General features: G+C 35.3%; 1 protein-coding gene across 2 annotated transcripts in view; it reads right to left on the bottom strand.

The window, feature by feature from the left end:
• The window catches only part of NCAM2 (neural cell adhesion molecule 2), a 506,926-nt gene that overhangs the window by 207,039 nt on the left and 272,926 nt on the right, over positions 1-26,961 (bottom strand). For both annotated transcript variants that reach the window (XM_087861739.1, XM_087861738.1), the window contains exons 2-3: positions 5,859-5,933; positions 2,384-2,590 (exon numbers count right to left, since the gene is read on the bottom strand). In XM_087861739.1, coding sequence (XP_087717865.1) covers positions 2,384-2,590; positions 5,859-5,933 — 282 coding nt within the window. The remainder of the gene's footprint in view (positions 1-2,383; positions 2,591-5,858; positions 5,934-26,961) is intronic.

Raw genomic sequence — 26,961 nt, 5'->3', positions numbered from 1 at the left:
GTATTATTGCTCTCTTCTCCCAATAACATATCCCCAAATCTGTGCTGATTAATGCTATGATAAAATCATTAGTTAACTCTAGATCTTTAAAACCTTAGGCCAGATAACAGAATTCCTCTACTCGAGAACTTCCCATCTCACTGAGAATTAAATTCAAAGTCCTCACAATGCCATACTAAGTCCTATGTGAACTGGAGTCAGCCCCACCACTCTGATCCCGATTTCTTCTCTCTTTTCCTAGTCCCTGTGATCCAGACAAACTGTCTTCTTTGCACTCCCTTGAACACTCCAGGTTTGTTCTCATGCTTGGGCCTTGTGCTCCTTTGAATTCCTTCAGATTTCTGCTCGACCTTCACAGATAAAATAACACCCCCCCATTAAATTCTCCCTCTCTTTACCGCACTTTCTTCACTATGGAATTCTATAGCATGTATATCTAGCATCCATGTATTTTTCTAAGTTCGTTCATTATTTGTGTTTCTCTGCTCACTAAAATAATAAGCACCAAGTGGGCAGTGACATTTTCTGTTTAACTGAGTGTCTAGGACTTAGCATATTGCCTGTCATGTAGTAGACACCCAATAAGTGTGTTGAATGAATGAATGAACATGGATATTAATGCTTGTTGAGAAATTTGCACAAAAGTAATTCATGGTGCCTGACAGGAAAAAAAGTCATTTCTTGAGTTTACAAGCAAAACACCAGGCACCTTCCTTTTCATCATTCAAAGTAATGAAAAATCTTTCCAAATACTATGTCTGTGAAACGATCACCTCAATTTATGTTTCTTCTATTTATGAAATAGGTACAGTAGGGCTCATATAAACAGATACACCATCTTTTCTTAAGGAGCTTTGAAACTAACAGGAGTAGGGGCAAAGTCTAAATCAGGAAAAATGAGGGCAAAAAAGTGGCACCAAATTGTGCTGGGTATCAAGGAGGAAGTCATGCTGTGGGAATGCTTTGCCTTTTTTTTGTCTTGTTTCTATAATAATAATAATAATAATAATAATAATAGTAATAATAATAATTATTATTATTATTTAAGGAAGAGATGCCTTTAGTATTTTAAAACTTTTACAGTTTTTCACATATTTCTCATTAACATGTGGTACAAATACTATCACATATTAACTGTAGGGCATTGTTCTAAGCACTTTATACAATATTAATTAATGTAGGGCTCAAAACAACTCTATGTATGGGGTAGGTAATACTATTATATCTATTTTATAGACGACAAAACTGAAGACAGAGAGGTTAGGTATTTGCTCAAAGCCACAAAAGTAAGTGATACAGCCTGGTTTCAAGCCTAGGGAGTGTTCTTAATGTGTTCTTAAACAGGGTCATGATTCCTGGGGCGCCTGGGTGGTGTAGTTGGTTAAGAATTTGACTCTTGGTTTAGGCTCAGGTCATGATCTCAAGGTCATGAGATCCAGCCCTGCACCAGGCTTCTTGCTCAGCCCTGTGCCAGGCTTCCTGCTCAGCAAGGAGTGTGCTTAAGACTGTCTCTCTTTCTGGGGCACCTGGGTGGCACAGTGGTTAAGCGCCTGCCTTCGGCTCAGGGCGTGATCCTAGTGTTATGGGATCGAGCCCCGTTATCAGGCTCTTCCGCTATGAGCCTGCTTCTTCCTCTCCCACTCCCCCTGTTTGTGTTCCCTCTCTCGCTGGCTGTCTCTATGTCAAATAAATAAATAAAAATCTTTAAAAAAAAAAAAAAAAAGACTGTCTCTCTTTCTCTGTCTGCCCCCTCCCCCTTTTTAAAATAAATAAATAAATCTTAAAAAAAAAAAAAGGTTAATGATTCCTAAATGTAAGAAGGGGGAAGGAATGTAGAAAGCAGTCAATCTCAAGTCATAAGATGAAGTGTAAATGTGGAAAACTTTATTAATGAAAATTCTGATGGTGAAGAATCCAGCTAGATATTATTCTCCACTAGATGAGTTTTCAAAGTTTCCTGTTCACTGACCTTTCCTCAATTCTCATTCTAGACTGGTCACTGCTATCATATATGTAATTTCATTTGTTGTAATCCTGACCTTTTATTTTAGTGTGAAAAAGTACTCCCTATAAATTCATAATACTAAATAATCTAACGTTCTCTAGTTACCCAGGTTTTTAATGGCTGGAGAATATTAAATCATTTCTGTTATTTAACCAACAGAATTGGCGCCATCTATGTGTTTATAATAAACTATTTCTTATTATCTGTTCTACTTTAGAGATGCACTATGGTAAAATATAAATAAGCTGATATTTGTAATGGTCTCAGGACACTGCCTAGCACATAGTTCTTCATGAGTGTTAGTTTATATTAAATGCATTTTTTTGTTCAAGTTTTTCTACAACCCCACTGCAATCAACTAATAAATGCATGACTTACGGTAAATTTCCAAAACAACTGTAGCTTCTTGTGTCTGTCCTTTGGCATCTGTTGCTTGACAACGATATATCCCTGCATCCTCTATATTTGCGTTGTAGATGGTTAATCGTGATCTAACACCTTCCTTTTGCACTGCTACCCTCTGTGTTGAAATTATCTTCTCTCCTTGAGGATTATACCAATCTATACTCTCAGGTTCACCAATTGCTGCAAAGAGCCATGGAAAATAAATGTTTGAAAATATGTTTCAAGTGTTTGTTTTGGCATTGACATTTACTATTATGTGACAACTTTTAACAATTTTGGGGGAAAAATGTAAATAAGAGAAGGCTGGAAGTCTGAAAAATCTTACAAAATTGAAAGTAAACACAAATGTTAGCACACATGTTCATCCTTATTTATTCAATGTTGAGGATTCAGTCCCATTTGCGTAAGCGAAACCCAAAAGTTCTACAGGAAACTTCCAGTATGGTATTTAATCTCTGATAGTTGAAGCTTTACCATAGCAATCTATGAATTATTACTACAGTTAAGTTTGAAACTGCCTTGGCCACAGAGTCAGATATAAATTAAATATGATCGATACATCTGAACAGAAACACAATTACTAACATGATTTCACCTGTTCCCTGTTCTCTTTGCCAGGGTCAGAAGATAGCACTTTTTCCCCAATAAAGCAAAGCTCAAAACAATGTAAATCTTATACAAAATAAACTTTGGCTTTTGATAATACTGAATTTGGAATTAATTTCCCAAGTTGTTAAACTTGTACAGATAAGGCTAATAACTATTTTTTAAAATGCAGCCCTAATCTCTTTTCTCAACTGAAATGAATAGTTTCATCATTTTAATCTAAAACTGTTAACTATTTAATCATATGATAATTAGAATGCATTGAAATGATACTTATACTGCTAGGCAATTACAACCAAATCATTACAGGGTAAACATTTATTTAAGTTTTCCAATTCAGAATCCAGGTTATTATCCTCCTTGTAAAAGCTGAAGCTTCCAATGTTTGCTTTTACTCACCAAAAGGATGTATTTCACCTAATTACTTGAGAGATAATTTGTGGAAGCAGTATATACTATTAATTTAAAAGTATCAGGGGAAAATGCATAAAGTTAACATCTACAGGACCACTTTGAAAAAATTGTTCCTTCTTATTTTTTCCCCAAGAAATAGCTTTAGACACAAATTATTGTGCTTTCCATATCAAATTAGACATGCTTGAGCAAAAAGTATGAAAGATAGTTTAGTTAAATCTTAAATGGATCTTAGTTATATTAACTTCAGTTCTTTCTGGACAGAACCATAAAACCATAGTGCTTATGGGATGACTCATTTGGGGAAAGTATTTGTTTCGATTCCCTTCTCCAGAGAGAAGTTACAAATGAATAATTTAAATGAGCAGCACTTTAAATTTGAACAATACAAAATCTCATTTTATACGGTAAATTATATAGGACATTCTGTGAAATATTTTAGACATTTTCTTTCTTAATAATATGGTATAAAAGTTCATTATCATGGAGAGTTTATACAGGATTTTCATAGAGCAGTCAGTCATGATTCTCCTTTATAACATCTCTAATAAATAATAATTTCCAGTGAAACTTCCCATGTTATTTTAAGACTAGACTACTGGACATACTGATAAATAACATTAAAATTTTTATTTTCTTAAAAATGTGGTATACAAATTCATTTGCTGTTTATGGCATACTCTTTAGCTCTCTGAGGGTCTGACTACCTGATAGTGTAAATTTAAGACATTTATTTTATTGAGTCTAGATGTCTATGTTTTAGTGTATCAGAAAACTTCAGAGTTATAGCAACTTGGTCAGCATTGTAGCAGGAAAAATACATGAAAGCATTCTGATTTTCAGGGATTCCATACATCCCTTTTTTAGATTGTTGTCTTACTACTCTATTCCTATATAAGGCCACTTATATGACACCAGTATGGCTCTTGGTTATATATCTTTATATAAGAAAAAGAAAATATTTCATTATTTTGCTTTGTTTTACAAGCAAAACTTAGCACACTAAATGATGCTAATTCATTCTTTTAAATTATGTCTTAATTTGACCTTATGTTATACCCAGAGAGGTAATAACATTATATAATTTAAATCATTGTGATATGCAAATGTAAGAAAATAATAAAATTTCATTTTCAAAATTCATTTTTAAACTACTTCAGTCTTCTGTAAATATGTGACACAACTGAGCTATGTTTGTGCATGTGTGCATTTGTGTATATAAAATATGGATGAGATTTAAAAACAATGATCTACATTCTTATGCCAAAGCTCTGTTGACATAATAAATGACGTTGAACCAATATCTCACTTGCTCTCTGCCTTTCTATTTGCCAATATGCAAATATATGTATCCATAGACCTATCAATTCAGCCTTTAGAAAGACGAACATATGAAGAATCATGGGTTATTAGTTTTTCATACAATGTGATATTATACATATATAATATCATGTAATATGTGTATTATATATAGCATATGTGATTTATAAATGTTATAACTCTTTCTATTTTCATTAATTTTAATAATAATTCAAATAAGTCAAGAAATTCTCAAGACTTATATAATGCATTTTATATCAGAAATGTCTATTTTAACCCAGGTTTGAATTACTTAAGCATAATCAGGAATACAAACAATTTTAAAATACCCTAAAAAACAATTTTGGCTCTAGATGAATATTTTTTAAAACTTTAGATATGAAGGCTTATATGCATAAAAATTAATTTCATGAATATAAATACAAGTCAAATGTGTGCATTTGTGAGCTCTACAATACTCTGAATTAGAATTTGTTGCTTAAGCATTTAAATGTTTTCTGAAAAAATTCTGCATGTGTATGATTAAACTAAATGAGGTCCATAAAATTTCTCACAGGTATTATGATATATGACACTTTTGATCAATAGTCACAAAATTCTTGTAAAAATTTTGCTGGTTAAATATCTACTTCTTTTTTTCACTCACTCTTTATAAGGATGGATTTGATTTGCTTTGTCCCAAAGTTTTCATTCAGGTGCAACTGTAGTGCAGTGTGCCGTACCTAATTTATTCATTGCATATTTACAAAGATAATTCAGTTATAATATTTACATTCATCCTAATATTACTATTTATACAGGAATAATATTTGAATTTATTTAAGTTCTTGTGCATACATTATATTTGATAACAAGTTATTTTAAAAATAAATGAGCTAGTCTGTTTGGCAGTCAAAATTAATAACTTGAAATTAACAGAAATAAAATTCATACTTTTTAACATGAAAAATATGGTTATTAACACTCCCAACCTCATAAACCCAATGAAAATATAAGGTTTTATTTTCAGAGAATTGTTTTTCACCATCTAAATTTTGCCAATATATAATATTAAATAATTAAAGCATAAAACAGGATGTCATTGGAAAGTATTTGTACAAATACATACCTGTACATGTGAAGAATTTAGATTCGCCCACACTAAGCTCTACTTTGCTAAGTGAAATTGTCACTTGAAGAAGAGCTGGAAAAAATATTTAAATCATAATTAAGTATGGCTTTCAACATGAATTCTAAGATTTTATAATATGATCTATAAGCTACATGATCCAAACAGCAATTATTTTCCCTGTAAATTTTTATTGCCTGTAAAAAGAAACGAAAGTTTTATAAAATACAATCTAATTATAAAATACAATCTAACAACATTATGGCTGTTACATTAATATGCAACTCACAACCAGACCAAATGCAGGACTTATTTAATATAACATGTTGAAATTGGTTTGTCACGCAAATGAGTAAATTCATACTCACTTCCATATTTACATTCTTGGTTGTATATGTGCTACCACATTGGGCAATAACTACAGAAAATGTTTGCCCAACATCTGGAGCCTTGTTTGCAAGAGTAAATAGTACACTGTTATCATAACAATAAAAATATAAACTACATTTTGACTACCTACTAAAATATTTCCATGAAAAGAAGAAAAGCATTGCATAAGAAATGTGAATGAACACTCTTTCCATAAGATAAATAAATTAAGTGAAGGAACCAGGACAATGGTAATAAAATAGAGGAGATGTTCAATAAGTAAGTTGTCCAATTTGAAATAAAATAGCTGAACATTCTAAAATTTTAGAAGAGAATTTGAATTATATTTTAATACACATTGAAAGACTTATATTTCTAAGACTATAGTAGACAAGATAGTGTGACCACACTCCAAAACCCATCCCACCACCCCTTCCTTCCAGGTACATATAGCTGAGCTTTCAGAAAAGTAATGGAGCATCAAGGGGGAAAAAAGGAAGAAAAATCTAAAAATCAGAGTATAAAGTGATACTGGAAATCTGTGGATTGTACTAAGCAAAAGGTGCACAGATTGCACAAAGATGGGGTCAAAACTTGCCTATAAATGGGGGTGCTATAGAACACCAGATAACACTGGATCAGAATAAAATTCACCCTTAGTACGAGAAGGATATAGAATAAATCAGCTCACTGGCAAAAGGGCAGTGATAAGGAGAGCTGACTCTCCTGGCCGGGGGGAAATGTTTCTATTTAAGTAGATTAACCACACTCGGCCATATCCCAGGTTCCGGAATTTAATTATAAACACATGTTCTTTGGGAACCTCCAAGCTAAGAAATTAAGCAAAAAAGCAGTGCCACACATAGGGCTCACAGCTAACTAGAAGACAAATATAATCTCCTTCCAAGCAACTGTATCATTAGCCCACACTGCCAGGATGTTTATAAATTATGTTCTCTTCAACCTAAACTCATATTCTTCATAAAAGACATGGTGAAATAAGGCACTGTGAGCAAGAGTCAATTAAAGCATCCAAAAGGAGAAACAGACCCACAAAATTTCAAAAACTGGAATTAGACTAAGAATGTAGCTTAACTAAATAATGAATCATGGAACACTACATCAGAAACTAAGGATATATTGTATGGTGACTAACATAACATAATAAAAAATTATTATAAAAAAAGAATGTAGCTTAACTATATTGAAAACATTTAAAGAAATGAAATGTAAAATCAAAAACATGAGAAAAAAAGAAAACTTTTATCAAGGACTTGTTGGGTATGTTTAAGCTCTTTAAAGTACATTCTCTTGTACTCCCCATCATCAATAAATGCCTTCCTTTTCACGATACCTCTTTGAGGAAAAAGCCTGGCTTACATGGTTTTCTTCTCTCCCCTCAGTCTCAGACCCTATTTTTATTCATAATTCCTTAATTCTCAAAGAATGCTTGGCACATTGTAGGGGCTCAACAAGTTTTGAAGCAAGTCTGATATTTCAGAGAGAAACAGGTTAATAAAAGCACAAGACTCATTCTATGAGGCCAATATTACCTTGATCCCCAAACCAGGGAAAGACCCCATCAAAAAAGGAGAATTACAGACCGATTTCCCTAATGAATATGGATGCCAAAATTCTCAACAAGATCCTGGCTAATAGAATGCAACAGTACATTAAAAGGATTATCCATCATGACCAAGTAGGATTCATCCCTGGGATGCAAGGGTGGTTCAACATTCACAAATCTATCAGTGTCATAGATTTTATTAGCAAGAAAAAAGCCAAAAATCATATGATTCTCTCAACAGATGCAGAAAAAGCATTTGAGAAAATACAGCATCCTTTCCTGATTAAAACCCTTCAGAGTGTAGGAATAGAGGGTACATTTCTCAATCTCATAAAAACCATCTATGAAAAGCCTACAGCAAATATCATTCTCAATGGGGAAAAGCTGGAAGCCTTTCCCTTAAGATTAGGAACACGACAAGGATGCCCACTCTCGCCATTATTATTCAACATAGTACTAGAAGTCCTTGCAACAGCAATCAGACAACAAAAAGGGATAAAAGGTATCCAAATCGGCAAAGAAGAAGTCAAAATGTCTCTCTTCGCAGATGACATGATACTCTATATGGAAAACCCAAAAGAATCCACTCCCAAACTATTAGAAGTTATAGAGCAATTCAGTAATGTGGCGGGATACAAAATCAATGCTCAGAAATCAGTTGCATTTCTACACACGAATAACGAGACTGAAGAAAGAGAGATTAGGGAATCCATCCCATTTACAATAGCACCAAAAACCATACGTTACCTTGGAATTAACTTAACCAGAGACGTAAAGGACCTATAGTCTAGAAACTACAAATCACTCTTGAAAGACATCGAAGAAGACACAAAAAGATGGAAAAATATTCCATGCTCACGGATCAGAAGAATTAACATAGTTAAAATGTCCATGCTACCCAGAGCAATCTACACTTTCAAAGCTATCTCGATCAAAATACCAGTGACATTTTTCAAAGAACTGGAACAAATAGCCCTTAAATTTGTGTGGAACCAGAAAAGGCCCCGAATCGCCAAGGAATTGTTGAAAAGGAAAAAGAAAAGCTGGGGGCATCACAATGCCGGATTTCGAGCTGTACTACAAAGCTGTGATCACAAAGACAGCATGGTACTGCTACAAAAAAAGACACACAGACCAATGGAACAGAATAGAGAACCCAGAAATGGACGCTCGACTCTTTGGGCAACTAATCTTTGATAAAGCAGGAAAAAACATCCAGTGGAAAAAAGACAGTCTCTTCAATAAATGGTGCTGGGAAAATTGGACAGCTACATGCAAAAGAATGAAACTTGACCACTCTCTCACACCATACACAAAGATAAACTCCAAATAGATGAAAGACCTCAATGTGAGACAGGAGTCCATCAAAATCCTGGAGGACAACATAGGCAACAACCTCTACGACATCGGCCAAAGCAACCTTTTTCATGACACATCTCCAAAGGCAAGAGAAACAAAACATAAAATGAACATGTGGGACTTCATCAAAATAAAAAGCTTCTGCACAGCCAAGGAAACAATCAAAAAAATGAAGAGGCAGCCCACGGAATGGGAGAATATATTTACAAATGATACTACAGATAAAAGACTGGTATCCAAGATCTACAAAGAACTTCTCAAACTCAATACACAAGAAACAAATAAACAAATCATAAAATGGGCAGAAGATATGAACAGACACTTTACCAATGATGACATACAAATGGCTAACAGACACATGAAAAAATGTTCAAAATCATTAGCCATCAGGGAAATTCAAATCAAAACCACACTAAGATACCACCTTACGCCAGTTAGAATGGCAAAAATTGACAAGGCAAGAAACAACAATTGCTGGAGAGGATGTGGAGAAAAGGGATCCCTCCTACATTGTTGGTGGGAATGCAAGTTGGTACAGCCACTCTGGAAAACAGTGTGGAGGTCCCTTAAAAAGTTAAAAATTGAACTACCCTATGATCCAGCCATTGCACTACTGGGTATTTACCCCAAAGATACAGACGTAGTGAAGAGAAGGGCCATATGCACCCCAATGTTCATAGCAGCATTGTCCACAATAGCCAAAGCATGGAAGGAACCGAGATGCCCTTCAACAGATGACTGGATTAAGAAGGTGTGGTCCATATATACAATGGAATATTACTCAGCTATCAGAAAGAACGGATTCTCAACATTTGCTGCAACATGGATGGCACTGGAGGAGATAATGCTAAGTGAAATAAGTCAAGCAGAGAAAGACAATTATCATATGGTTTCTCTCATCTATGGAACATAAGAACTAGGAAGATCGGTAGGAGAAGAAAGGGATAAAGAAAGGGGGGGTAATCAGAAAGGGGAATGAAGCATGAGAGACTATGGACTCTGAGAAACAAACTGAGGACTTCAAAGGGGAGGGAGGTGGGGGAATGGGATAGGCTGGTGATGGGTGGTAGGGAGGGCACGTATTGCATGGTGCACTGAGTGTTATACGAAACTAATGAATCATCAAACTTTACATCAATAACCAGGGATGTACTGTACGGTGACTAACATAATATAATTAAAAAATATTAAAAAAAAAAAGAAAAGAAAAGCACAAGAAGTTAGATGGAATAGGAAGTAAACGAATAGAACCAAGGGGCAAGAGAGTTATCTAAAATCTATAAACAAGGCCAGTTCCAGTGAGTACTTTTCCTTTTGAAGAGTAACTAATCCTTCAGGTCCATTTAGTTTAAGCATAATGGGGTCAACTGAGACAAATTGCAGAAGTTAAGGAAATTAAGATTGCCCCTACAGTAAACTTGAATCTGAAGAGATGGCTGAGGTTTTTGGTATCCACAATTCTGGGCATGTGGTCAGGGGTTTTATAAATTGGGGAAGATCTGGGCATACCTAGATCTAGGTATACCTAGGGAGGTATATACCTCATACCTAGAAGGGAGGGAGGCAGAAAAGTCATTATAAGATTGGAAGTAAGAAAGGGAATTGCCATTCTGTTCCACTTTTTCTTTCTTTCCTCCCCTTTCTTTCTCTTTTAGGATGTTATCCCATTTCCTTTTCTCTTTGGATCTTTAATATGCACTTTTCCAAACCTAATCCTGTGATTTCCAATCCTCAGTGAGAATTCAGTTGGATAGCATATTTTAATATCAAACTTTCTGTGTGAAACTAAATTCATTTCCCTTCCACCAAAAGTTGCTCACTGTTCATACTCCATTTTTGGCATCATCAATCAATTTTCAAGTCTTGAAGATAGAGCCTCCATAATATCATTTGCTTGCACTCTTAAAATTTATTTACAACACTTTTCCCCTAATATGTGTACTCATTAATTTTAACATGAGATGTTTATTTTAATCTGAGATAGTGATATATCAGATTCTATATTTATTCTTCTGACTTATCTCTTCAACCTCTCTTTCCATGAAGTATTTCTCAGGCTGCTGCATGCATAAGTTTTTAAAACTGTTTAATTTCACTGCCTGTTTCAAAAATCCTCAAAGTGGATTTGCTTAGCTCACTTAGTTAATTATTATACAAATTTTAATTGAAAGAAAACTTGCCTTTCCAAGTTTATTTCCAAATACTCTTTTCCAAGGCTCTGCAGCTACAGACACCACAATGAATTATCCCTGCCCTTTCTCCATGAACTGTTTTACTTTCTTGCCACTGTCTATTTGCTCAAACTATTTCCTCTGCTTTTCTCTCCCTTTCTCACATGTCCACGTGGCTGGTTATATTCTATCTTTGAAGCAAGAGTAAAATATCAATAACTATACAAAACATTCTTTGATAGCCTCCTCTATCGTATCAACAAATAAATATCTTCAATCAGTAGGCATTTTCATTAAACAAATGAAAGTTAAACAATAGCTAATTATATTAACTTCTCTATCTTATTTAAATGTTTTCTAAAAGTGAAAGCTCATCAACCTCACTTCTGTTTCTCCTTTAATTAAACTGATAAAATAGGAATACATGGCAGAACAATGGATAAACACTAAGAGCTTATCATACAGTAGGTACAGAACACTGACATTATTGACAATATAAAACTGTGGGATGACTTCATTGCTTTAAAAAGAATTTAAGGATATCAGACAGTTTGAGAAATGTCTACCAATTATTATTTAAATGCTTTCCATCTTTGGTCTTTGTAGTAAATTTGCTTTTCTAAGGAAAAGTTTATAGAAAAGACAAAACTTGAAGGATGTGGGGCGCCTGGGTGGCACAGCGGTTGGGCGTCTGCCTTCGGCTCAGGGCGTGATCCTGGCATTATGGGATCGAGCCCCACATCAGGCTCCTCCGCTGTGAGCCTGCTTCTTCCTCTCCCACTCCCCCTGCTTGTGTTCCCTCTCTCACTGGCTGTCTCTATCTCTGTCGAATAAATAAATAAATAATCTTTAAAAAAAAAAAAAAAAAACTTGAAGGATGTAAGTGCTTTAAATGTTAAATATAGTTCTGGATAATTTTACACTGATTTGCTGATGGGTATAATAAATAACCTATTCATTGTAATAAAATGAAATTGAGCCTGAAATTAATTAGTTAATTTATATTAAAATACTTGGTTAATTTTTCATTCAGTAAAAACTATCAATACACCCATTAATCAAGACCATATTCTTCATGGACATTTTGGTGACTAGACACATTGCTATGTTGCAGGTATCAAAGCATATAAAGAAAATACATAATTCTTTAGTTTAATACATTTCCCAAAGGCTAGATTTCCTCTAATTGACCTCTATAGATACATTAAAACATGTGCATATTAGAAAAAACCTGGGGAACTAAAATTTAAGGTCATGTCTTAATCATGGCTCTAGTGATTTAACATCCAGAGTTTCTTGTAATCATTCTTGACCCATGGCCACCTCCAACAGTCTCATTTTGGACCCAAATGTCAGAAGAAAATTAAAGTTTTGTAGTGTCAAAAGTTGTGTTCAGAGAAAACTGGATAGGACTGATACATTTGATACCTACTTAGTTAATCTCTCCCTTTTTGGTGTTTTAAGTTACACACAAAGAAACAAGTGGATAGTAACATGAGGCTTTTATTTCATTTAGAAAAAGTAATAAGCATTTCTAATTACAATTTCCACTTAGGACTGGAATTTGAAAATAAAATGTATTTGGAATAGATATAATAACTTTAAAGAAAACTGTGAAGGGTATAATATTTCATAGATTCATTTCCTATAAGGGCCATTATTGATTAAATAATGGCATTCCTTATAAATCAATCAATAAGCCATCTTTTTGTATTAGAATTAGGGTTGAATAGTTTAAAAAAATGCCAGTATCTTCACAATAGATTCTTTTTTCAATTTAAGTAATCTCCACACCACACCCACGGGGGGTTCAAACTCACCCCCAACATCAAGAGTCACACGCTTTTCTGACTGAGCCAGCCAGGCACCCCTCTTCATGATACATTCTTAAAGTAAGATAAAGCTTTAACTCACAGACTGAAAGGTGGAGCCATGCTAAATCTATGTTCTCTGTGAACTATTCTCAAAGAAATCCACGTAATATCAACCTTAAAAGTAGAGTTAGGTAAATTAAAAAAATTGTCTACAAAAATCAGTATTTATTAACTATGCACAGTTTGTAAATCACTCTTTTAAATGCAATGGTATATAAAAATAATAAGCCACAGTTCCAAATGTCAAAGGAATTACAATTTATTTGGAAAGACTAACACATAAAATGATAAATGATAAAATAAGATGGCATGTATCAGTTATGGCCATCATGAGATTTATAATCAGGAAGCTTGCATAGAAGGCAATAAAACCTGAGAAAGATATGATAGATATTGTAATAGACAGAAAGAGGGTAGACATTCCAAGTAAGGAATATATATGCTGGTGGACATTCCAGGTAAGGCAAAAATATTCAAGGAACATTCAGAGAACCGCTAGGAGATCAATATACAAGAGGTTAACTTCATGTATAATATTGGTAATATATTATCATTGGAGAAATAGTTTTGAAAAGACATCGGAGGATCTCAAAAGCCATGGTAAATATCAAACCTTAAATTTTTCTTCATTAATTATTTATAGATACTGACATGACAAAGTTGGCATTTAGTAAAGGTTAAGCAGAAGATAGGATGACTGACAACTGTATTAAGGGGACAAGCACTTTAGATAGAATATGTTATGTTGAGTATCTGGGTTGGCCAGTGGCAAAGAATATGGAAAGACAGGAATGGATATAACAACAAAGAAAGATCATAATAGAAGTTACCTCTGTGATCAATTAGAAAATTGGTGAAAAAGGGAAAGTCAAAGATGTTAAGATTTTCTACTTCAATGAAACAAGGGTCACCAACGTGCAAAAGAATATCAGGAGAAGAGCTAACAGAGGGAACATACGGAACTGCAATTTATTTTCTAAATGAAAATTATTTCTCAAAATAGAACACAGGGAACATTTTAGCAAAGATAACTGCTATTAAAACGAAGCTTAAATTAATACTTTAAGCACGCATATCAAATAGCAGATATTCAAACGAGACTTTCTTAATTTATAGGAATATAAATGTAATGAAGTCACTGGCATTTCTAAGTTCCATGAGGGGCCCAAGTGCCCGTTGCAATTTGATACAACATTTAACAGTGGCATTTAAAATGGCCAGTTTATCACCTGCAGAGGTTTAAAAACTGACAACTTAATCAGTCTACTATATGCCTGACACAAAGCAGAGTTGGATTCCCTTAAAATTCAACAGACAGGCAGAGAGAACTTAAGGCACTGATTTATCTTGATACAATGACTTGTAACATTTTTCAAGCAAGCACTTTTATTCCTTGGCCTCTACATCGAGGGAGTTGGGAGAACTAAGGCACTTATGTAGTAATTATAGAAACTCTCAAGGAATCTTACTCACTGAAAGTCCTTAAAATTATTGATACCAAATTAGTATGATTTTCTCAATTTTTCATTGAAAACATTTTAAAACTTATCTGCTTTAAGAAAATTATGTATATAGTTCACTTACTTTTTTATTATTGAATTTCCACATCACCATACTATGAGTCTAAGTGGTTTACTAGATTTTAAAATGTTCAAGAAAATTCAGAACGTTTGAAGCATATAAGAAAGAAATACTCCGTTGTCAAATACGTGAGGAAATTTGATGGCTATGAATGTTTTATGAAAATTATTTTTAAATACATTCTTTCATCTAAGTTTACAAAGATGAAGTTAAACTTTTTTAGTGTAATTCCTCTCCAACCCCATGTTGTTGTTGTTTTTATATTTGAATTCAATTTTCCCATCCTAAGTTAGGAAAATAAATGCCCCAGTTGCTAGATCTCCTGGGTCCTTCTGAAAGAAACTGGTCTACCTCCTTAATGCTTTTGTTTCAATTGGCCCTTTCCTGTCAAGCTATAGACCCTGTCTAATCATTTCCATCCTAAAACATAAAAATAATTAATGACAATAAGCAAAATAAACAAAAAAGGAAACAAAACAACCAAATAAGATCAAAAGAAAAACCATCCTTACCTTGCTTCTCTCTCAAATTACTATGGTATAGCCTACTTGTCTTCATCACATCATATAGAAAACAAAGAAGGAAGGAAGGAAGGAAGGAAGGAAGGAAGGAAGGAAGGAAGGAAGGAAGGAAGGAAAGAAAGAAGGAGCGAACTCTCAAGGTCCCCAGTCATTCTTTATTCTACTCCTATTTACTTCTGTCCTTTTCATTCAACTGATAAGCTTGTTGTTCCTAAGGTCAACCACAACCACCTAATTTTCAAATTCAATAACAACTTTCAGCTTTTAAAAAACTTGATTTAATGAAGGATGAGAAACTGCTGTTTCCTTTTTCAACTGTCCCATTCCTTGGTTCCTACGTATTTATTCTCTGCTCACTTTTCTGTTTACTCCTATTTTAGTCTTTTTGGATACATCTCTTTTTTCCATATATGCCTTAAGTTTTTGTATTTCTCAGCAATCTCTTCTTTGTTTTTTCTTTTTGTTTGTTAGTCTTTTCTTTTTTCCTCTTGGAGTTCTATATTCACTTTCTTCTACTCCAAACACATATATGATATTTACTATGTGCTGGGAAATGTTTTAATCAGTATATCTAAAATAACTTATGTAATTCTTAACGGTCCTATTAAGCAGGAACTATTTTCATTCCTATTTTAGAGATGAGAAAGTTGAAGAAAAGGATGTTTTGTGAGTTGCTAAAAGTCACTCATCCAATATATGGTGACACCAGATTTGAATCCAACAATTTGTGCTCAGCGTTTGTGATCTTTACTTCACTATGCCCTTCATATGTATTTTAAAAAATATTCAGTATAATTTGGCTTCATTGTAAACACTCAAAACTCAGCTTCCATTTGCCCATCACCCCCCTCCTACAGTCAATTATACATAAAATTTGTGTGTATCTCCCTCTCAACATTTTTGAGACCTAGAAACATATTTGCTAATGCCTATTACACTTACTTATTTTAAAAAAAAACCTTTTATAGCTCTCAAAATCAGCACATCAAAACTCAAGAGCATTCTCTCCCTGTCATATCCCATTCTTTATTCTCTACCTTAAGTTATGGTATTATTATCTATTAAATCTAGTTTGCCAGAAAAAAATAGAAATTTCCAAGATTCTCTCACCCTCTCCTCTCATTGACATAAAACTCATAAAATCCAACTCACTCTTCATTTAAGTGTCTCTCAAATCTGCTTCTGTTCTGTATCCTCACTGACTTAGTTTGGTTTGGAAGAAAGTCCATAATAAATAAATGTATACTACTCGGTATTTACCCAAAGAATAAAAAAATACGAATTCAAAGGGATACATGCATGCCAATGTTTATAGCAGCATTATCTACAATAGCCAAATAATGGAAGCAGCCCAAGTGTCCATCTACTGGTGAATGGATAAGGAAAATGTTGTATATATATATGCAATGGAATATTACTTGGCTGTAAAAAAAGAATGAAATCTTGCCGTTTGCAATGACATGGATGGAGCTAGAGAATATTATGCTAAGTAAAATAAGTCAGTCCAAGAAAGACAAATACCATATGATTTCACTCATATGTGGAACTTAAGAAACAAAACAAGTGAACAAAGGGGAAAAGGAGAGAGAGAGAGAGAGAGAGAGAGAAACCAAGAAACAGACTCTTAACTATGGAGAACAAACTGATGGTTACCAGAGGGGAGGTGGGTGGGGGATGGGTGAATTAGGTGATGGAGATTAAGGAGGGCACTTGTGATGTGCACCAGGTGACATATGGAAGTGCTGAATCACTATATTGTACATCTAAAACTAATATTACACTACATGTTAACTAATTTGAATTTAAATAAAAACGAAAAAATGTGTGCATACGTGAAGTGATACTATAGGAAATAAAACAAAAACAAGTGAATATTTCTTTTTTTTTTGAGTTTTTAAAAAAGATTTTATGCATTTATTCATGAGATACAGAGAGAGACGCAGAGGCAGAGGGAGAAGCAGGCTCCCTGCAGAGCAGGGAGCCTGATGTAGGACTTGATCTTGGGACTCTGGGAAAATGACCTGAGCTGAAGGCAGACCGTAACTGACTGAGCCACCCAGGTGCCCTGCAAATGAAACTTTCTTATTCATATTTCTTCATGAATGTTTCTGTTGGCTGAATTGAATAAAATGCAGTTTTACATCTACTTTTATTCTCTGTAGACAATTCTATTTTTGAGAATCCAGGTCTTACTAAATTTACAAATTGTGCATAAATTATTTAGTGACATATTAAGTGTCTTTTGAATAAAATATTTTGCTATCATGGATTATTCAGTAATTGTGGGTGTTTGTGTTTCAATCCAAACATGCGTTTTGCTTGTGAATAGAAGTGTACAAAAATGTCATCCAAATGACTGGTACTTAAAAAGTATCCAATGTTCAGAAAAGAACATGTGAAGGAAAAGAAAGGGCAAATAAGGATAAAAAGAAAGAAAGAAGTATAAGGGAAAGTGAGAATGTCTGTAAAGAAATGTCAAGAAATGATGAGCTTGGGAAGACCATCATGGTGAAACAACATATTTTATGACAATTACACTCTCATATGTCATAGAACTGCAGCACTGAGCAAAGAATCAATCACTTATGTATTGAGATTCACCCACATGTTAAGCATTTAAAAACCTGGGCTTACCAAGAAATTATGAATAAATCATAGCAAAAAGGAAATGTTTGTGAAATGAAGTTCATGCAGATTCAAATATATTTTTGTTGTAAAAACAGATGAAATGATTTTTTCCCCAACTACACTGTCTGAAATTAAATAACATGCAATAAGTTTAGAATGAGATATAGAAGTTGAAACTCCAAATTTGTCTATTTAGTTTTTTGAAACTCCAAATTTAAATAAACTTCAACACATAGCATACTCAGCAAAATAGTTTATTAATAAAAGTAAAACAATTACTTTAATATTTATAAACCTGGAAGCAATAAGACCATATGTCCCATATTTTAAAATAAATCCTTTTTATTAAATCACTTAATGTAAATAAAAGTAAAAAATATCCCTTCATGCCAATTAGTCTGGAAAATGTCGTCTGAGTGATGAGTGAAGCAATCGGTGCTTATGTGGTAGGTAGGCCTGGAGTCCATTACCAGACCAAGCACAGCTCACTCATCACTTACTTTGAGTGTGACATTTAATTAAAACTAAAATATCCTGAAGCGGCAGCTAAGTCCAAGTTCTACATCCAATCCAAGTTTATTTCAACAGACGCCACTTAGACATGTAACTTATTAGCTGCCTTGATGAAACCAGCATAGAACATTGTGTGAAATTTTGAATCACTGCTAATACTATGCGGTAATAAATTAAATTAAGAAGAGTGTTTGCATTGGGCCTAATTCCTAAGTGTCTGGATGCCTATGTAAGTGCTTTGTCTACTCCAAGTGTGTGGACTTTCTCTCCAGATTAAGGTTAGCCTAAGTGTTATTCATAAGCCTGACAAATCAGAAATCAAGCATCTGTCACAGCCCAGCTACGCCAGAGTGCTCACCTGCCTTCCCTGCCTGAGTCGAATCACAGAGCTGGCTAGTCAACACTCACAGGCTTATCAGCGTGCCTTGATAGACATTGTCAGAAGATGTGAAACCTGTCAGGATATTGCAAATTCTAGCATGAAATAGTGCTGAAAAAAAGGAAGGAACATGTCTTCCTCAGCTATAGGAACAAAAATGTTTTAAATTAGAAGCACTATTATAAGGGACCAATGGAAGATGCCGTCCCTAATGTAAGACTATACTAATTTCCTTTGCTCAGTGCAAATCATAAAATTACTGTAACATGAGTACATTATGTGCCAGAATCCAAAAATTTCTATAGGAATACACTCCTTTAAAATAAACAGTTTTGAAAAAATATTATAAGCATGAGTCATAATATTTTTAAAGGTTTTCAATAGCACAGGGTAACTAACAAGGACTACTAGAATAAAATTGACATTTATAATTCAAAGATATATGCAATTATTTACTCATTGAGTGGTTCACTCAATAACCACGTATGGGATCACTGAGTAGATTCACCCGAGCACATATATAAATTTCGCTTTTACATAATGACATGAAAAATATTTCACTATGCTTAAAAGTTTATAGTTTCATGAAATAAACAAATTATATGTTTTAAGAAGTCAACAGCAATTGTGTTTCTTAGGCCTCCAAATCAATAACTTTATATTATGACCAGGGGCATATAATACTAAGATTAAGTATTACAAAAAGAAAACATATTTTACAAATGATTTATTCAAATGTATTCATAGAGACATGGAGGGAAAGCCAGAGAAATTTAAAAAGAGCAAATTCGTTTGGATGGTTAAATACACAGAAACCTTTTGTGTTTTTTTATGAAAGCATTTTAAACATCTCAGTTTTAGATTATGATCACCTGAAGGTGCCTACACAATCTCTAGTCTAGTGATCTCAGGTTTCAGATGCAGAAATGAGTCCAGAAAGTTCATCTGTTTCAGCAGGGCCCAGGATAAAGCAGAAGTGGATCCCTAGCCTGAAATAACTTTAGATTTCCAAGATACTTGGTGCTATTTTGTGGAAGATTTCGACTGAAAGAGCAGACTGGTTACCTCCTCAGAAGGGAGGAAACATTAACTTGGAGATAATCCCTTCCAGATGGGAAGAGAGCAGAAAGCCTACCCCCTTCTCCCAGGGAACTGAGTGAATCAGAAAAGAGATGTAAAATACGGAGTTGCCAAGACCCATTCTCCAACGGATGGCTTCCTACTTTGGGCTAACAGAATGAGAGGATGTCCACAGGTTGAGAGGAAGGCTGGAATCAGAGAAATGGGACCTCCCAATTTTGCGCAGCTCTGTGTGTGAACAGGCTCTATATGTCAACAGCAGGAACTCCATAAATGGTGACTGCAACAACCCGAGGCAACAGAGAAGAACTCAGGGAAGTACAGTGAATAAAGAGAGTAAGAGTTAGTACTGTTGTATATTCTGGACTCCTATGTGGTGTGAGAACATGTAATGTCCCCAAACCCACACAAGTCTCACATAGCTGAAAGCAGTGGCAATCATGAGGCTTGCTGTGGGGGTTCCCTGGCGTGAGGTGACTGGCCGTGCGGCACACGTGAGGTCCACATGCCAGGGACAGGACCAAAAATGTAGGGCTCAAATGCAACTGAGGTGGCACGAGAGAATCTCTCCTCCCTGACCTAGTCATAAGTATAAACCACGCATTCACCAGCAATTTCTCTAAGATACCAGTTCAAGGGATCTGGAACCCTAGCGGAGCTGGAAATAAAACAAAACAAAAACCTTAGCTGAAGCAAGGACCACAGTAAGAGCTTGTATCTAAGAGTCCTGCCAGTGGCTACAACCTTACAAAGGGAAGTTTCCCCTCAAGGCACCTGGAAGCTCAATCAGTTGAGCATCCCACTCTTGATTTCGGCTCAGGTCATGCTCTCAGGGTCATGAGATCGATCCTTGCTTCAGGCTCACATGCTAGGTGTGGAGCCTGCCTATCACTCTCTCTTTTCCTCTCCCCCTCTGCCCCTCTCCCCCCCCCCGTCTCTTCTACAAAAAAAAAAAAAAAAAAAAAGAAAGGAAAGGTTTCCTCTCCACACCAGACAGACAGAGGCTACTCTCTGAGGAAAGTGGTATTAAAGATTCAGAGTTTACCTTAAAGCTACTGAATTAACTATACAAACATCACTGCAATGCCTCCTCTTCATTAGCTCTAGAGGTGCTCACAAAGACACATTTAGTATCTTCGTTCCTTAAGACATAAGACAACTGCTCCAGGTTTCCGCACTACGAAGACTGCCATCTCAAACTGTATTTGTAGTTTTTCATTCCAAATAAACTGAGAAATTGTTTACTCAATCCAAATTTAATTAGAACACATTTAAGCAAAATTTGTTCACTTCTATCTCAGTCCACTTCGGCCGTTCTAACTAAATACCATAAGCTGCGTGGCTTATAAACAACAGACATTTATTTCTCAGTTTTCAGGGTTGGAAGTCCAAGATGGTGGCACCATCATGGTCCTGTTCTGGTGAAGGCCCTCTCCCAGGGTGCAGACTGCCTACTTCTTGTGTCCTTCACATGGTGAAAAGAGAATGAGAGCTCTTTGGGGTCCCTTTTATAAGGGTACTAATCCTATCATGAGGGCTGCACCCTCATAACCTTATCACCTTCCAAAGACCCCACTTTCTAACATCATCATCTTGGGCATTAGGATACTACCATGCTAGTTTTGGAGGGATACAAACATTCAGATCAGAGAGGCCTGCATTCAATAATGCATACTGAGGTGCTAAATATTTCTTCTCTTGGGAAGGATTTTCTACAACAGGCTGTAGAATTTGCTGACACATGCACAAATAATACAAAAATTTCTGGTGCTCATTTCCTTGATACTCATTACCCTGGTGAGGGGTAGAAAATGTAGTGCAAAATTTGAAGTTTTATCCCTACGAACAAGAAAAGTTATGGTCTCAGTCACCATTTGCAGAAAATTATGGACTAGAGTTATTATAAAGCTTATTATAATGTAATAAATACATGGAAGTAATCAAATTTCTAAATCAATATTAAGAGAAATTATAATAGTATCAAAGTGATTAATTTCTGCCAAACTAGTATAGTAATAAATATTTAAATGTGTCCTATGTTTCAAATTCTATCACATGTAAGTATGACTCCTTCTCCAATGGGACCCCTGGGAAGTTGCTATTTATACATCAGACATCTCCATAGACCTTGTTTCATGCAGCCCTCCTCTTCAACATGACAAGCTTTCTATTTCTTCCCTTCTCTTTCACCTTCTAGAATTAGGTTGTCTGCCTCTCTCTGTCTCTTTCTGTCTATTGTTCCTCCAGCATACCGCTCTGTCTAACCTACCACATTTAAGGGATAATTATTTGTTTATATGGCCATATCTCTAATTAGAATTTTTGCTGAGAAAAGACAACGCCTTAGTAAATGTATTAAATGCCCTGGAACATTGCAGGTATATATTTCATTTCTTAAAGAATGAATGCATACACATGTTGGATATTTAAAAAAAAATCAACACATTTAAATCTAAATTTGCCAAATAAAAAGATGCAAATCTATTCCCCACTCACACCCCCAGGATAGAGAGGGTACTTGTTTTAACTTATATTTTTAAAAAATTTTCTAGAATCAGAACTTTTTGTTTTAATGGCAGGTAAATAATGAAAGAAACAAATCTGAATATACACTATTTGACTGACTGATTTGTTGATTGCAAAGAAAGATGATTATTACTGCATAAATGAGTTCTATGATAGGTTTCAAACCCAAAATAACACCCTCACCTATTCATTATTTTTTTTTTTTCATTCAAACCAACTACATCTCATGCAACTGAGTACTGAGTATGGGGGATGATAAAAATATTTTATACTCTAATATTTTGTGACCTAGCTTAGAACCTTAACAGAAGTAAAGAAAGAGTACATACCAAATACGTATAAGTACTAGTACATTTTGAATATGTATAGTTTAAAATAGAATATTAACAGTAAAACCACATATTGTATAACACATAATGTTCAACTTTGTCTACTTTTTCAATATGAATTAAATTTAAGTGACTCTGCCTTATAGCTATGCTTCTAAACTTCATCAGTTAGTCTCTTTAGACATGAGTCCAAGGGGTCAGGAAACTAACCAGAACCCAAGAGCGATAGAATGATGCATATATCTATGGATTCCCTAACCACTGAAAATTTACATAAGTGGGTTCCCCCGCCCCGCTATATTTGCATGAGTATAGCTGGCTCAGAAAAAATCAACAGTTACACGTTCTTTCTCTTTTGTCTCTGGTTCCTGGATTCTTGATTTTATTTTTTGTACCATTTGATCTGGTAAAAATTTAGAAGACACTTAGATTTCTTGAGACTTTATAGTCTCAGATGACAAGTAACCTGCTCTAATCACAGCCACAAGGATTCCATAGGAAATTTTATCCAGTTTCAAAGGTTCCTCAAGTTTCTGTCTCTCATACAGAACGGCAGATAAGATTATATACAGTTTACCTGACTCTCCACTTAAAAGACAGAAGGGAGTGCTTGGCTGTCAATTCTGTGATTACTCCAGTGACCACCACTCTTTGCTCCTAAACTGCAGAGAAATTGGTTGTATTCAATCCATCACTTAATTTTACAAGCCAAAGAGTTTACAGTTTAATGGTAATCCCAGGGAAGTGGTTTCTTTTTTATCTTGTTTATCTGAATAACTGGAACAGGGTGAAATTCTCCTCCTACATAGAGAAAGCCTATGATAATGACTCCTAGGACATACTAAATCACTGTCGAGTTCTATTTTATACCAGCAGCTTGATTAAAAAGATGAATGATTGCAGGTCCAATGCAGGAAAGCCAAAGGAGGGAGCAACGATGACATCTTCAAAGACACTCCTGGTAAAGAAGAGAGGACTACTGCTTTTCTGGTGTTACTGAGTATCCACTGCTCAGGTCATGACTCTTTCTGTAGTGTTTCATGAAGCTGGACTTCCAAGGTATATAAGATCTCCTCTGGATGGGGATCATGGGTATGTCCAACACACAGAAGTGACTTCTTCTAGAAGTTCATTAACAGGTTAGTACTTGAATCTCTAGGCTGAGGAACTATAATATACTTGAAATATATTGTAACAGAGCCTCTGTTCTCTGCATTTGGAAACATGGCATTCCTCTAGAAATGCACATGACTGTACACAGGTTGAATTTTAGGTCATCGACAAGATGGAGGGGGAGGGACTCTATTTCGGTCTCTAAGTGTGGGAGACTCTCCAACAATCAAGGACATCCAATAGCCCTTGTGTATGCAAGAAGATGTAAGGAGTCCACCACCCAATTTTACACAATCCAGCTAAAATAACTGACCTCTATATGCAAGGAAAGGGACTAGTCTGATCCCCAGTAACAGCTACAGTATTCTAATAACTGAAAATATTATTTCTGCCCCCATCCTGGTCTGCCCTGCAGTGGACTGAGTGTATGTGTTCCCCTGAAATTCATATGTTGACCCCAAAGTGATGGTAGTATCAAGTGAGGTCTCCCGGAAATAATTAGGTCATGTGAGTGGAGCCCTCAAATGGGATTAGTGGCCTTATAAAAGGGACTCCAAGGAATTTTTTCATTCACATTCTATCATGTAAAGATACAATAAGAAGTAGGCAGTCTGCAGTCTGGGAGAGGACCCTCATCAGGCTTGACTGTGCTGGCATCCTGTTCTCAGCCTTTCAGCCTCTGAAACTGTGAGGAATAAATGTTTGCTGTTTAAGCCACCCAGTCTCTGGTAATTTGTTATAGGAGCTGGGATTAAGACATACCTTAACCCAGTCTACCCTAGCTTATAGAAAATTCATCTTCACACATGGACTTAGGTGGGCTATATACCTATATTAAAAAGGCAGTTACCTCAGTACTTTCTCATCTAGTGTCAGTCACAACCAGGGACCATATCTGAGGGCTAACTTTTCAATGAAACTATATTCTGGGGGAAGATGGCAATTACTGAAAGAGTCTGGCACCCTGAGGCTCTTAGGCCTAATCACCATAGCCTAGGGTAGGTAGGGCACAGCTCAGCCTATGCCAAACATGTTGGGCCACATTCATTCAGGAACTATTTAGAGAATCTACTACATGCCAAGTACTATTCTAGGCAGTCAGGTTACATCTGTGCAGAAAACAGAGATCCCTACCCTTGTGAAGATTACATTCTATCAGGTGGGAGACAGACAAACATGAGAAAGAAGTAGTGCTATGGAAAAAATACTAATTATGGAAATAATCCAGGCTATGGGAAAAGAAAAAAAAAACATAGAACATTCTTCAGAATACTTTGATAAAGTGTTTTTAGTCAAACGCTTTGAAAAGCAGTCTATCACATAAGCTAAAACACCATCAGCTGAAGGACAGCATAAAATGCTAGCAGCAGATTGCTTCCTGCTGGCCATGGTGCCAGGGATGCAGAAGTAAGCAGAGACAGCACAGAGGGTTCATAGCATGGTGCAGCCCTGCTTGACTAAAACAGCGAGCCTTAGATCTTGGGAGAGAAAGTCTTTAACAAAATAAGACACAAAAAGCACTCCGGCCCTTCAATAAATAGGGTATACCTTCCAGGGAAGTCTGGAAGGTACTGATAAGCTATAGTTCTCTGCAGAACAGGAAAACATGATTCTAGTGCCAAGGGCCATGACCAATCCCAAAAAGCATAGAAAGATATTATGACCCCAACCTTTAAAATACTTCAGATACCAACACTTCTGCTGCATCCTAGCTGTGTTGTCAATATCATTTTGACAACTTGGGGTTTATTCTACCCAAGATTTCACTTGGAACCAAACTCTTATGATGAAAAAATTTGTAAAAAACCCTAATGCATATTCTAACCATCAACCTCAAACAGATTGAGGATACACACATTGGGAATGATGTCTGTTTTCACAACAACTATACAAAACCAACCTTGCCAACAATGGAGGACCTACCACCCTGAGTCTTGTGAAATCACTGAAGTGGTTCTATCATTCCAACACCCCACACACACTTCATGTATATTTATCCTGCTTTGTTACAACTCTTTACTCCAAACGTAGCCTTGGGCAACTGCAGAAGTGAAGCATATTATACAGTAGAATAGGGTCAACTTCAGTAACATGCATGAGAAGACGACTATGGCCAGATGACTGGTTATGGTCTAGTCTTTAAGCCCAATCTCTTTCCAAAAGATGTTCCAGAGGTGAGAACCTCAGCAAGAGGGAATGCCAAATGACCAACATGCCATTTTCTGATCATTCACAAACATGACTCATCTAGCAAATAAAATCCAAGCCACAAATAACAGTTTTGATTACAGGCTATCAGTCAAGATTTCTAAGAAAGTTTTATGAGTGATTATGACTCGGGTTTTGGCATCAGACTTGATTAAGAGATCCTGGCCTTGCCATCCAATAGTTATGAAGTGTCAGTTTTCTTGATGTCTCCTAGCTTCAGATTATTCATCTGCAAGGTGGCAGATGAATACCACTGAATTCATAGTCTTTCTGAGAATTAAAATGAATAATAATGTGACAAGCTTAATGCACTGTTTGACACATAGTTAAGGAAAATAGGTAAGACAAAACAAATATAATGAAATTAAAATTTGGACTATCTTGGTTTTTGAACTCCTGCAGTTGACTTCTTATTTTGGTATTTGCTACTGATCAATGGTTTTGGTCTGATTATTCTTTTTTAACATTCTACTTTTTGATTGTTTTATTTGGGAATTCAGTAAAGGTCTTGGATTTTATAATTCCTCTGTGTTTCAAAATTTCTAGTCTCCTCAGATGAAAGTTAACATATCTCACTGAGTTCTGATGCCAAAGTCTGAGCTCATAATCATTAGCAACCCTGTTTCAGAAACCTTGGCTAGTTGCCTATGGGGCCTTAGAACACCAGTGTATAAGCTGTTTCCTGATACCTGCAAGTTTGAAAGTGTAGGTAATTTAGTTTAATAATTTTCTAATATAAGAACTCAACAATTTTCTAAAGACTGGTTGATTTTAGGAAGATTCAGTTAAATGGTATTTATTAAGGATTTACAATATAAAGGAAGAATGGTTCTAGGTACTGTTGGGATTACAAAAATAAATCAGCTGCAGTTCAAATTAAGTAAT

This window comes from Ursus americanus, chromosome 4, assembly GCF_024610735.1.
Source record: "Ursus americanus isolate L20-20 chromosome 4, mUrsAme1.1.p, whole genome shotgun sequence".
In the NCBI taxonomy this organism is placed as follows: Eukaryota; Metazoa; Chordata; class Mammalia; order Carnivora; family Ursidae; genus Ursus; species Ursus americanus.
This window is presented reverse-complemented; position numbering and strand designations above follow the sequence as displayed.